The sequence below is a fragment of the Sceloporus occidentalis genome, unplaced genomic scaffold (genome assembly GCF_023333645.1).
Source record: "Sceloporus occidentalis isolate IW3139 unplaced genomic scaffold, rSceOcc1.0.p SCAF_2, whole genome shotgun sequence".
Taxonomy (NCBI): Eukaryota; Metazoa; Chordata; class Lepidosauria; order Squamata; family Phrynosomatidae; genus Sceloporus; species Sceloporus occidentalis.
This window is the reverse complement of record NW_028316982.1, coordinates 156,486,376-156,500,505: the sequence shown is the minus strand read 5'-3', so window position 1 is coordinate 156,500,505 and position 14,130 is coordinate 156,486,376. Positions and strand designations below refer to the sequence as shown.

Here is a 14,130-nt window from a genome sequence, read left to right as displayed (position 1 = left end):
TTTGGAATCACGATCCGGTTTAAACCATAGTGGGAACGAGGCCATGATAAACCACTAAGCAAGGCAAGTTTTGCAAATAGTCTAGTGTAAAAAAAATTCAAACGGATGATGCCTGGATTGGTGGGTGATCCAGATAAATGACAACATTTTCTGAAAGAAGTTGACTGTTTTTGAAAATGAGGTGTAAACAAAGAGCACTGCATATCATACATAATAACTGTTTTTCTTCTAGTTCACACATTAGGAATAATGTAAGTTTGGATGCTTTCTTCTTCCAAGGTTTTTAACCGCACTGTCTCTTTAGCTATACATTTGATGTACAGTATGCTGCACCAATCTAAGAACTATCAAAATAATAGTGGTCCCTCCACAGTTGCTGGGATGAGGGGTGAAGGACCCCCGTGAATGTGGAAAAACCACATTTAAAAAAAACACTATTCTTTTTATCTGAGAGAATACCTCTCTAGGAATCTCCAGGTCCTCTAGCGCAACTCTATGGTCAACATCTGTGAAAAGTTAATCATAGAATCATGCTGGAGGACCTACAAATGCCTAGACAAGTGTTTTCTCTTGGAACATCTACATTCTCGAGCACAGTTGCACTAGAGGGCCTAGAGATTGCTAGAAAGACCATATTAATGAAAACCACAAATAATCAAATCCGCAAAAGTCAAAGATGCAAATGTGAAGGGCCAACTGTATTAAGAAAATCCATAAACTCATGGCTTTGACAAGGGTTAGTTCTATGTACATTTTTTTGGAATGAGTCTTTATTCATTTCAGTGGGATTTTCTTCTAAGTATACATTTTTTTTATTAAATTAAATAGAGCTCCTACCTTTAAAGCAATATTTCTTTGCTTAGTCCAGACATGAGGATTTATTCATCTGATGCAGCATATGCGTTAGAATGACAAATCTAAGTAGAGTAAATGTCTCAAATGTCTTTTTGCACAATGTTTGCTGACATCTACTGGTCAGACCTACCAAGGCTAAAAGAATAGTCAATTCTAGCTCCTCCTGTTTATTGTTTGTTTGCTGAAACTATTAGGCATTCTTCAGCTCTAAAGGCAAACAAGGTTTACAATCTAAAAAGATACAACAGAAAGGGCAAAGGGAGGGCAAAGGAAAATAAGAACACACAGAAAACCATTTCTTAATGTTATAAAGGTTCTTATAATGACTGCCCTCCCCTCACATTGCAGAATTATAGCACTATGATCCCACTTCAACTGCAATGTTTTCATTCCATGTAATCCTGGGTTTGGCAATTTAGGGAGGAACATTCAGAATTCTCAGCCAAGAAGTTCCTCTAGTGTCTCAACAAACTACAAATCCCAGGATTTCATAGGATTGACCCATGGCAGGTAATGGAATAATAACATTATAATAGGCTGAATGGGTTCCATGTGTAATGTAACTGTGATGTTGCAGTGCAGCCAAATGCTATTGCTCCTCCTAGAGCAAGCAAATGGAATGAAAAACAAAAATCAGAGGAAGAGCCAAAACACTGCTGTTATCTCAGTGTGACAATGGTGTGGCTCTCCTTAATATCTCTTCTTCTTATGCAGCCTGAGGGAATAGCTCCTGGATGACAGTTGCAGAGAGCCAAAGCCTCAGGAGAGCTGATGCAAAGGGATCTTGTAGCACGTTTGAGACTAACTGGAAGGGAGACTTTGGCAGCACGAGCTTTCCTAGACTTGAGCCTACTTCCTCAGATACATGGGGAGAGCTGCTGCTGAGTCTTGCAACCCTGGTAAATGTCCAAAGTACACCTGGTGGCACAAGCATTTCTGGTAATTTATCAGAAACTGTTAAGGATTTCCCTGCACCAGGAATGATCTATCATATTTTCTACTCATTTCCATAATTTACCCATGGCAAAGGAGACAGGGAAATTACCAGATTTATGCAGAAATCAATCATCTCTCACACTTTTCTGGTAAGTCTTAAACCTTTATTTAAAAACATTAAAATAATACATAGTTGTCTTGAATACTGTACAAAATTCATAATACTTGAAAGGCATAAAATCTGTATCACTCCATCCACTTCTCCAACGCTCGGCATCCCTTATCCTATAATTTATTGCTGCAGATATTTCACAAAGTTAGCTATACTAGTAGGATTGGAGAAGTTTATTGTGTGGGGAACATGGGGCTCTCCCAATGTTCTTGGACTGCAATGCCCATCAGTAGTACTGAGGAATGATGGGAAATGAAACCCTGTAACATCTGGAAGGCCACATATTCTCCATCCCTGGTTTACGTTAAGGGAGGTTATGTAACTTTCATATCACTGTTCAGTAATGCAGGGGGCTGTGTGGTCATACAGAGGGGAAAAAATAATACCAGAATAATCATCCAGCCTTTTTTTGTTTTAGGAACAGTCAATAGGAATTCCAGGAGGATTGGGGAAGAGATTGGGAAAGTTACTTTCTTTTACTACAACTCACAGAACCTGCTAGATAGTATGGCTTGTTGTCAACAACAACAATATCCAAACTCTAGAGAGAACTTATTACAAGCCTCCTGCTGCAGCAAATTGGTGTCATTAAGCTTTTACACTGATATCTGATCCAATGGAAAAAAAAGTCTACACAGCAGTCCTGATGTGTCAGGGGTGCTTTGATTGTATGTTCCGGCATGTCAGGGAATTGGAGTGGATAGCCCTTATGGTGTCTTCTAACTTTATGATTCTATGATTGCTTGCACAACCTGTAAAGTTTAACAAGTATATCCAGTATACTACAGTCATCCCTTCCGATTCATGGGGGCTCTATTCCACCCCCCCGCCCCACCCCCAATTGAGAAAATTGCCAATATTGGAGCCCCATTGTAATCAATGTCCCTCCTGGCTTGCTGTCCACGAAAGACGACTGTATTAACATTTTCTGAGCATGGATCCTTATCTAGGTAAAACATGACATTCACATAAAAGTGGGAAAATACCTCTTTTATGGTTGGGGGAATCCTAAGTTTTACAGAAGTACAAAAATATTTACATCAATAACACAATGTAAGTGGGCAAAGAAAAACCACCTCAAAATTAACTGAGGACACTTATTAGGTATGAAATATTGTTTGACTATCAATTGGTTGACTGAAAAATGGAAAGGGAATATAATAGGTTATCCAAGAAAAAGACAGGGCTGGATTGTTGGAATTCTGAACATGATTATACTTTTAAATGTGTTTTTATTTGTTCCATTGGAATCTCACATTTTCTCCAAGGAGGTTCATGGCCCTTCCCCTCATTTTTATCCTTACAACAAACCTATGAGAGAGGTTAGACTTAGGCTGCTACCACACTGCAAAATTAATGCAATTTGACACTATGGAATATTGGGATTGGTAGTCTGTTATAGCTCCAGAGTTCTCTAAGGGAGAAGGCTAAATATCACACAAAACTACAAATACCAGAATTCCACAGGATTGAGCCATGGCAGTTAAAATGGTGTCAAACTACATCAATTCTGCAGTATAGATGCAAACTTAGAGAGAATAGTTGGTCCAGCCACTTAGATACATAACTGAGGCGGGTTACAAACCACCAAAAAATACGTATGGAATATGTATTAGGGTTAGGAAGGGGTGGTGCTTCCGCACCCCCCTAACCCTAGTACGTATTCCATACGTACAACATGGCGGCGCCCCTTTCACATGGGGGCCGCCATGTTTACGTATCGGACGCTGTGCGTCCGCACGTGTCGCGGCGTCTATGACGTCGCAAGTCCACCCCTGGCGCCTCGCGACGTCATAGAGGCGCCGCTTAAAGAAGCTCCATTTTGGAGCTTCTTTTTTGCTCCGCAAGGGAGCCGAGCGGTGTGGCTGCGGCGGCTCCCTTATGGAGCAAACGGCGGCGGCGGCAGACCGCCTCAAAGCAGCGGTCTATAACCCGCTTGAGTAGGGATCTGAACCCAGCTCCCCCTTGGCCTACTGTAAGGGGTTGCCTACACAGGTGAAAAAAATGTGTGTTCACTTCGTTTCCAGTTCTGTAGGAATACAGAACAATGTACTCCCTGTTTCACAGTGAAATAGCTTCTTTTTGGCATTAATTTGAATTTTAAAAACTCACTTTTTGCTCTGCAGCTCTATGAAAAAAACAAGGTTTTTTTTTACATGTGTCAGGGTAAATTCGGGGAGGGCGGACTAACTGGGACTTGGTGCACACAGCCTAGTCCTCATACACACCCACACTCTATGTATGTTCTGTGTCACCCTCAGCCCTTTCAGACTGAGCAAATCCAGCTTTCCATGGTCTTCTCATCAGACAGGTAACTACAGTTGGTTCTTCTCTTCTGCAGCTTCAGATTTGCAAATTGGATCATCCATGGATGGCCCCATTCCATTCTCCGCAATTGCAGCGTGTGCACCAAGCAGTGCCAGTGCAGTCATGCACACGTTGCACCTCCACTGAGTAGAGCAGGACTTGATGTCTTGTGAAATTGCTATCCGTGAGGTGGGGGTGGGGAGGTGAAGAATGGTACCCCCACAGAGAGAAAGGGCTGACTGTATAAATCTGCAGCAACTCCTAAAATCTGCTATCCTCTTACCATATTTCCATTTTGGTTAGCTCTGTATGTTGCGTCTGTTTGAATTGCTATCTTGTGTTTGTTACACACTGTATATATTCTAAAGTAAACTTTCTTAATTCACCCCAAAGCAAAAGTCCTCACACTTAGTACTGCTATACACTGATGCAAATGGTCCAAGCCTCTTACAAAGCTAATTTCCTCAACATCTGAAACTATGCTGACAGTTGGTGGGGACACCCCAGTCCCCCAACTGTTCTTTGGGTAACATGTGTTTATTAGGGGACATTACAAAACACATTTTAAAAAACCAATCAACAGATGGGGGGTGTTGGAGACATTTAGACCCCCCCTTACTTATCACTCACTGGCATGCAAAGGCAGGGGAAAGAGGATTGCATGGGAAAAACAATCATTTTTATGATCTATAAAGCCCTATATGTCTTAGATTCCACCTCAACATAAGGAGGAACCTCCTAATAGAAAGAGCTATTTGACAGTGGAACACACTGCCTGGTAATGTGGTGGAGTCTCCTTCTTTGGAGGTCTTTAAACAGAGGCTGGATGGCCATCTTTTGGAGGGTGCTTTGATTGTGAGTTCCTGCATGGCAGGGGGTTGGTCTGGATGGCCCTTGTGGTCTCTTCCAACTCTATGATTCTATGAACTGCAGTATTGAGAATTTTCACTCTTGGTGTATCCCCACTGCAGAAATAAATCAGTTTGATACCAGTTTAACTCTATCCTTCAGAATCCTGGGATTTGTAGTACAGTTGGCCCTTCATATACACAGATTCAAGCATCGACGGTTTGAAAATGTTCAAAAAAAGTTATAAATTTCAAATATTAAACTTTGATTTTCCATTTTTTATAAGGGAACCATTTTGCTATGTCATTATATTTAATGGGATTTGAACATCCACGGATTTTGTTATCCACAGGGGATCTTGGAACCAAACTCTAGCGTATAACAAGGGCCCACTGTATTGTAAGGCACCAGACTGCTCTGACAGGGCAGTAAAGATACTAACATTCCATTTAGATAGCTTCTTCACTGATACTTTGTTACAGGTTCAGGACAAAGAAAAGATCAAATGGGAAAGCTTACATTTATGCTTTCTAGTTCTCTAGAAATCAAGTTTCCTTTTAACAATCTGGCTGGCTTCTGTTATTCTTTCTGAGGAGTTCAACTTCTGAGGGGTCTCTGGTCCTGATAGCTGAGTTCCTTCTCTCTCTGGTGTTTGACAGAGACTTTCCAAAATAATTCTTGTATTGGAAAATTCATGGGCATCAAGTTGTAATGCAGCACAAGCTAAAATTATTTAGAAAACAATCAGTATAATCACTTTTCGTACTTTGAAAAACACAACTCTCTAGGCTTGCATTTTGAAATTATATTGCATTTCATTGTTCTGTCCCCCCACAACAGATCTTGAAATTCAGATGCTTTTTGCTTGCAATGTTCATAGGATAGTAGAAAATTAAAGCTAAATGTGTCTCAAAGTATCCCAGCAATATCCACACAAATGTTACAAGAAATATTTCTTTCTTATTACGCAGTGCTGTACTTGCTCAAATAAGTCACAGCTGCAAGCCACTGCATGCCACAAACTATTATGTGTAGCTGCATATACATTTACTCTTGGGTACCTGTGCTACATAAAATATAAGCACTTCTATTGTTTTAGTTGAAATATAAACACTAAGGCTTTTGTTGCAGTTCCACCACCTACCTGGCCTGTTAGGTGGCTGCAAGGAAGAAGGCCTTCTTGGCATTTGCTCCCAGACTTTGGAACTCCCTCTCTTGGGAGGCTAAGGTGCATCCTCCTTGCTCATTTCTACCCTTAAGTGAAAACTTCCCTAGTCCAACAGTCTTTTAGGAATGGACTTCAGTGGTATGTCAGTTTGGTGCCTTTTTTTTATGGATTTAATTTGTAAAGTTTTAACTATATAGATTGTTTCACTGCCTTTTGAAAAAATAACTTTTATATGTTATTACTGGTATTTTTGTATGTTTCTAATCTGTCCCAGTTTTAACAATTCCTGTGTCCCAATTTTGGGATAAAGATGGGACACAAATAAATAATAACAATTAAAATAATAACAATTCTGCAGACATTTAATGTCACACTACCATCCACCATGAGAGAACTTCCCTCACTCTTCTGTATTGGAGAGTTCATGGAGGATTGTTCCCTGTCCAAATCCACTGATGGAAGCAGTTCTATAACCAGAAGAACCACACAGGGTCCTGGCCTTTGCTCCCAGCTGCTACTTTAAAATCTTAAATTTTGAGTATGCCCCTAACCATCAGTGTCAACTCCACTGTTTTTAGAAAACCATCAGAGAGTGGCGGGTTATAAACCGTCATGAAAGTACGGAGTCAGTCCGTACTAGGGTTAGGAAGGTGCGGTGCTTCTGCACCCCCCTAACCCTAGTACAGACTGAGTCCATACAAAATGGCAGCTCCCCTTCCACATGGGGGCCGCCATGACGACATCACGACCGCGCCGCCTTTATACGGGGCAGCGCGGACGTGACATCGTCGGTCCGTGGCAGGGTGCTTAGTGCGCCCTTTCCGCAGAGCAGGAAGGAACTCCGTTTCGGAGCTCCTTCCTGGTTTGCGTCGCCGCTTTGCGTCACTGAGCGCAGCCTTCAGACGGCTGTGCCCAGCAAAGCAAGGGAGAAAGGGGCCAAGCGGCCCCTTTCTCCTCCTCCCCGCCGCCGCGGGGTGTCCTTGGGGCTTGAAGCCCCAAGGACACCCCTTTTCAGGCTGCGGGGAAGCGGCCTTTTGCTGCTTCCCCGCAGCCTGAAAAGCGGCGGATTGGCAGCTCAGGCCCCGATACACCGGGGAAAGGGGTGGGTGCAGCCCGCCCCAAAGAGGCGGTCTGTAACCCGCCAGTGTCAGATCCTAACATTGTCATGCATGAGCTGTAAATTCACAAATGTGTCACTCTGGGACAAACAGAGACAAATGTGAAAGTGATGCAGCAAAGGGTGTTTGTGCAGACATACTTGAACTGCTTTGTAAAAATAATTATCCCAACTCCAGTCAATGACTGCAAGCTTTCCTAAATTCAAAATCCATTTACAATGGTGCAAGATAGCCATATCTGGATTCTCCAGGCTATCCAGATAGGATTTTTGTGACTTTTTCATTTTAAACAGCCCCAGTAATAACAGTCTCAGAGTATGCCTCCAAACATTAATATGGATTGACAACCCAATTTTCAGCACTTTTACCATTGTTAAGTACTTCTTTATACAAAATGTTGATTAGTTGACTTATGTTCTTACAATTTTTAATAAAAATGGCAATATTACCTGAAATGTCATCCAGTTCAATCATATTGTCATAGTTGGATATTTTAATTTCCTCTCTGGCCTCTTCTTCTGTCTTCTTTTCTTTTGCCTAGCACAAAATAGATTTTAAAAACCAAGTTGGTGTGGGACAGTAGATAAAAATGTTGATTCTGTCAAGCTAAAATGCATGTGCTAAAAAGCAGTTATATTCATGCGGTTCACAAATCAATAGCAGTTCATATGATCTATATGATCAGTATCATTTCCCACAAGATCATACAAAGATCAGAATTTAGTATCAGCCTATGTTTTAAAATTGAAAAAGACTGGCATGTGTCTGAGAATTAAACATATCCATATGTGGCATGTGTGACCATAAATCAACAAAAATTTGGTAAATATTAGTGTGAGCTAAGCTATATATACCAATTCCCAGCCCACTCTTTTTCTGGCCACTAACAACAACAACAACAACAACAACAACAACACAACATGAACTGCCTCCTCTGGAAGCTTCCCAGACAATAATTTCATATGCTGAAAGCCACGCAGGGAGGAAATGGGGCTCGAACATGTGCGGAATTTGCTTTATGCGGGGGAGTCTGGAACAGATCCCCACGTAAAGCAAGGGCACACTGTATAACTCACTCTACATGAGGCTGCATTTGGAAACTGGAAATTTCAGTGGATCCAAGGTGCTACGGCTAGGCTGCTGACCAGGGCTGGGTACAGTGATTATATGAATAATGCCCACATTGAAGCTGCTGCATTGTTTACCCATCTCTTTCCACATAGAATTCACAGTGCTGGTTTTGACCTTTAAAGCCCTAGTGGATTCCAGCTATCAAAAAGACTACATCTCCTATAAACTAGGGCATGCGTTAAAATCTGCAGTGGAGAGCTTTCTGTCAGTCCCACTACCTTAGCAGGTACAATTGGCAAGGACTCATGAGAAAGCCTTTTCTGTGGCTCCCAGGCTGTGAAACTCCCGTCTATGGGAGATCCATTTGGCCTCCTTTCCTCCACTCATTATGCTAGTAGGTGAAGACATTCTGACTTCGCCAGCCCTTTTGAATTTTCATTATATAGTGTGTGCATAATATGATGTGCTTTAATGAAACTATGTTGTAAATATGTTTTAAGTGTTTTTAACTGCTTTCAACCATGCTTTTAATAATATTGATATTTAATTCTCTTTTAACTTTTGTAATCAATGCTTTAGCTGTATTTATTTTTTAAAACTATTGTAAGCTGCCCTGGACCCCATTTTGGGAGAAAGGTGGGATGTAAGTGCAATAATAAATAATTAATAAATAAACTGTATTATTAATTGAATATTTCATTTGTATGTATAGATGACATAATTCATTTTATAAATAAAACTGTACTGGATGGTGCTTGGAAATGTTTCTGATGCTTTTAGGTGCTTTTATCACCACCACTACTACTACCATTAGATGAAGAAGCAGAGCCTTCCCTCCAGTCTATCTGCCTTGGTTCAGGATTCAGAAGGATTGAAGAACTGCTGGACCTGATCCCCTTTCCCACCACCATTCCCTTCTCCTTTTGTGTCATGTCTTTTTAGATTGTAAGCCTGAGGGCAGGGAACCATCTATTTAAAATAATAATAATTGTAAGCTGCTCTGAGAGCCTTAGGGCTGAAGGGCAGGGTATAAATACCGTAAATAATATAATGAAATAAAATACCATCACTGACACTCTGCATTCAGTGGGCTGAAGCAAACAGGCAGGAAAAAGTGGCTCAACCCTCCTTTTTTCAAAACCAGGTTGAACCCCCACTGCCTACACAGCCCGCTCCCGAGGCAGGCCCAATATACATGGCTCAACCTCACTGCATGACATCAAGCTGTGCCACTGGGTAATTCCCCCCCCCTCCCCACCATACAAGTGCACCATTGCACAGACCACCACCTGCAATCTCCAAGTACCTCCCACATCTGCCCAGATGCCCTCCCATTGTCTCGCCACCCCTTTAAGCAGCCACACAGTTGCACATGTGATGGTCTGTCCATATAGGGCATCTGTGCATCAGTGTGCGAGCGATACATTGGCAAAGCACAAATATGGAGTCTTCCATACGTGCCTCCTTCAGTCCATGGGCTCCTTTGGACTATCTGGTTTGTGTATGTTGTAATTACATCCATTGGAGTTGTCAAACTTTCATTGCTTTGCTTTGCTTTGCTTTGCCACAGCCCTGCACTCACCTCAAGATATTTATATGCAGGGTCGAAGATGTGTGTTTTCTGGGCTAAGGCAGGGTATTCCAGGTTTTATTTGCTCCAGTTTTTAGCTCTGAATCTGGCTTCTTTCCACTTTCCACCCACTTTGGAGGTGTGCATCATATAAATGCCCTGCCTTCAAAGCAGTTGGAAGCCACTTCATTTTGGCCATCTGTTACACCTCAATGTGAATAGCACTTTTTTAACTTGGGCCCTTTTACACATCGGCCTTAAAGGCTGGGTTGGGGGTGGTGTGATGCCGCGCGATGCATCACATGGCGTGCGGCATCATGACACTCCTCTGGCACTGCCTAAAGCCATGCTGTCACGGCTATTGCACCCTTTGAAGAGCACAAAAAGGAGCCACTTTTTGCAGCTCCTTTTTGCACCTTGCAAAGACCAGATTGGCCTTAGCGTGTGGTTGCTGCTGCCACAATCTGCACATTCTCTTCATTAATTGTCGTGTGGGAAACATGTGACCCTCCAGATGTTGTTGAACTTCAACTCCCAGCAGCCCTGGGCAGCATAGCCAATGATGAGGAATCCTGGGAATCACAGTCCAACAATGTCAGGAGGGGAAGGCTGTATGATTCCTATTCCTATATTAACTGGATTGAATTTAAGAAAACATCAGTAAATCCCCCTTTTTTTGTTTCTGAAAGTAATTTGCCAATAGTAGTTTTGCACCCATTAATTTTTTTCTTCTATTTTTTACCCTCTTTGTGGACAACACAGAAGTAGCACCAGAATGAAATGGAGGTCAGTCATGGATGCCGCTCAATAAATTCTTTAGAAGTCACTATTCTCAACAACTGAACAATGACTTTCAGAAACACATTTGTGTAGATTACAGTTCCTATAATCCCACAGAGATTGTAGTTTACAGTTATGTCCCCCTCCCATTTTGTCAATTGCAATACCTCTATTTAACTTTTCTAAACTCAGTTCCTTTGTATATGATCTTATATGGTATATGACCTTATAAGAGTTGTAAAAGGGATTTGGTGGTGGTAGCACTGCAAATAAATCTCCTATTTAGGACTTTACCACATGAACCCTGTTCTTGCAGCAGTCATGCTAGAAAATAATAAAATGGGGACATACCGCATGTAGAGCACCTCCTCTCAGTTGTATATTCAGGGCTCTTGTCTCTATCACACTCTCTTCCTGACTGTCCTGTAACCCTGCCTCCCTGCCTTATGCCCTACCCACCATGCCTTTAGATATATTTTTTTAAAAAACTACTTTTCTCATGCAGTTCTGTAGCTTTGCTACCATAATTGAAGTTAAAAAAAAAATAAAGGAAATAAATTAAAAAATAAATAAAGATAATTAGGTTGCTTGGGAATAGTGAGGGGAGGGGGATAGGGGGAGAAAGGGAAACTGGAACCACATCACTGGTAACTGCGCAACTGCCCTGGGAGTTATGTTTTGCCCCTGGGGACTTGTACGCTTGCCAGGTTATTGATGGGTTTCTTCCATCAATGAAAAAGGATGGGTTAGTGACAGAGCAGCTATTGGTCAGAGGCATAATCATGTGATAAGTATAGCTAAAGCTGCAACTTTCCTGGTGTAACTGTGGTTTAAAAGCCACATGTAGTAATGTCCTTACTGTAAATTTTTCATTCTCTGTCTGTTTCCAAAGCGCATCCAAATCATCCGCATTCTTCCTGCTTTGTTCATCCAAATTTGGCCATGATGCAAATTTCTTTGATGGGTGCACAAATAAATAGAAGCATTCTTCAAAGTCCAATCTGTCCATCATTTTGAAGAGGACATCAGTCCTCTTCAGAAGACAGAGGCCTTTTTGTCCTTCACTTTTAAGAAAATATAGCCTTGAAGCTTTTATTTCCATGTACAGTCCATTTCTTGATGCCAAGAAAGAAGTTATCCTAATACTGCATTTGTGGCAAGGAGTATATGACATAAATAATGTCATTATATACTTTCCTTTGATATGATTTTCTTGGATATATCCTTCAATATGACTCAAAACCAAAAGCTCAGCATGTTGATTACCAGGATCATTGTATGCATAGCCCCATGTCTCCCAAAGGACACTGCTCCCCTTTCTTAAACTGAAGAGGACCAATGTTTTTCTGACTATTGCTGTATTATTAAAATTTTCTTTAAAGTCTTTTTCAGGTAGCAGTTTTTTGGGAAAGCATGGCATTTCATTTGATTGTACTAAGCCAGATGGCTTGTCAACGCTATTAAGAAAAGAAAAAGAAAAGGATATGAAATTGGGATGAACTACATTGTTACTCTCCATAAATATTGTAAACTCACACTCCTACAAAAGCCAATGTGACTTACCACTGAGCAATCTGGCTCTCTAAATGTCTGGAATATATATGTGAAGATGATTTCAATAGGGCACATGCCTTCCCACCACAGTTATGCCCTACTTTACTTTTGCCAGGTCCCTACTTCTTTTTCTATTGTCACTCTTGCTTTATTTGTACAACCCTATTTTGTGAGCCAGCATACTGTAGTGATTTTAGTGTTCGACTATGATGCTGGAGGTCAGAGTTTGATTCCCAGTTCAGTCACAAAACCCACTGGGTGACCTTGGGCAAGTCACACTCTCTCAGCCTCAGGGGAAGGCAATGGTAAACCTCCTCTGAACAAATCCTCCCAAGAAAACTCCATTATAGTTTCACCTTAGGGTTATCATAAGTCAGAAACGAATTGAAGGCACACAACAACAATGTCTATTTTGCTTTAGCCTTTTGCTTCCATAGCACATGCTATAATGACTAGCAAATGACTTGCCTCTGCCAGTCCCTGACTTGTGATAAAAACATTATCAAAATATGCAAGTCATGTTTATGTCAACAAGATATATCTTAACTGTACCACATAATGCTTCTTAAAGCTAAGGTGCTGTAGTGGTTGGAATGTGAGACTAGGACTCCGGTGACTAGGGGTCGAATCGCCACTCCACCATGGAAACCCCCTGGGTGACCTTGTTACACTCTCTCAGCCCCAGAAGAAGGCAAGGGCAACCCCCCCACCCCATGAACAAATTTTGCCAAGAAAACACTATGATAGGTTTGCTTTAGTGTTGCCATAAGTCAGAAATTGAAGGCACACTGCAACAACAACACTTCTAGAATCAGATGGGAAGGAGAGGGAACTAAATAAATTGTGTCTTAGGAGTGATCATGTAACAAGAATAGTTGAGAATGGTTCCAGCAGATGCAACGTAAGTTCTAGATCTTTTAAAGTCCCCTGTATAATTTCTCAACCCATTGTGTAAATGCTCTGCATCTGGAAAATTAAAACACATAGTTCAGTGACACCCTATATAGTGACGGTTTGATCATTGTTAATTTTTAAGGTGCCATCGTTTTCTTAATTGTTTTTGTGGCAACAAAGACAGCCACGTCTTCAGAAAGGAAGTAATTAAACATAAAGAAAGAAACACAACTCGGAGATAATCAAACCACATTCCAGAGCTTTTCTTCCTCTGATTCTTACCAAACTCACCAAATACAACTGCTGTCCAGGTATACTCAAGGGTTTGACATAATTTCCGGAAACAGTTGCTGAAAAGCTGCTTGTCATCCAACTTTCACTTTGTGTTCTAAAGCTGTGCGTAAACATCTAGAGTTGCATCTTCTCTGCCATCTAGTGGCAAATGTACAGCAGCCCACAACATTAAAATAAATAAATAAAATAAATTGTGTGTTTCCTGGGCAGTGCTTGCTGCCTGTTCAATGCTTCTTAAAATGAGATGACCAGTGCCTGCTTTAACAGCAGCTAATCTTGTACAGTACTTATAATGAAAATGAAAATGGCATTTTTTTCTGATGAAAAAAAGTTGAAACACAAACCTAAGTAGATCTGCAGTGACCTCTTCCACAAATGCTACAATTCAATTACCATTCACACTCAAACATTGGTGCTGCTGCGCCTGGGTTGCTAGAATGGTTAATAAGAAAGAAATAGTATAATTTCTAGGTATAGTAGATTCCATCATTGTATGCAGAGTGTGCAGAGATATGGAATCTGAATCTTAACTAAAAACTTTAATGTTTTTCAAAGCTTTAGG

General features: G+C 41.1%; 1 protein-coding gene across 1 annotated transcript; it reads right to left on the bottom strand.

The window, feature by feature from the left end:
* Nucleotides 1-5,620: 5,620 nt before the first annotated feature.
* On the bottom strand, nucleotides 5,621-13,615 carry LOC149319169 (DNA dC->dU-editing enzyme APOBEC-3G-like). Its single transcript, XM_089507981.1, has 4 exons — nucleotides 13,566-13,615; nucleotides 11,686-12,283; nucleotides 7,855-7,942; nucleotides 5,621-5,842 (listed from the first exon to the last, which is right to left on the bottom strand). Exons 2-4 carry the CDS (start codon nucleotides 12,244-12,246, stop codon nucleotides 5,658-5,660), a joined length of 834 nt encoding a protein of 277 aa, XP_089364107.1. The 5' UTR covers nucleotides 12,247-12,283; nucleotides 13,566-13,615; the 3' UTR covers nucleotides 5,621-5,657.
* Between the last annotated feature and the right edge of the window lie 515 nt (nucleotides 13,616-14,130).

What these genes read in the sequence shown, in the direction of transcription:
- LOC149319169 (XM_089507981.1), bottom strand. Translation starts at nt 12,246, where the DNA reads ATGCCATGCTTTCCCAAAAAACTGCTACCTGAAAAAGACTTTAAAGAA. An exon ending in CAGAGAATGAAAAATTTACA is followed by an intron (nt 7,943 to 11,685) that starts GTAAGGACATTA and finishes ATTTTGTGCTAG; the next exon opens with GCAAAAGAAAAGAAGACAGA. An exon ending in TGAACTGGATGACATTTCAG is followed by an intron (nt 5,843 to 7,854) that starts GTAATATTGCCA and finishes AAATAATTTTAG; the next exon opens with CTTGTGCTGCATTACAACTT.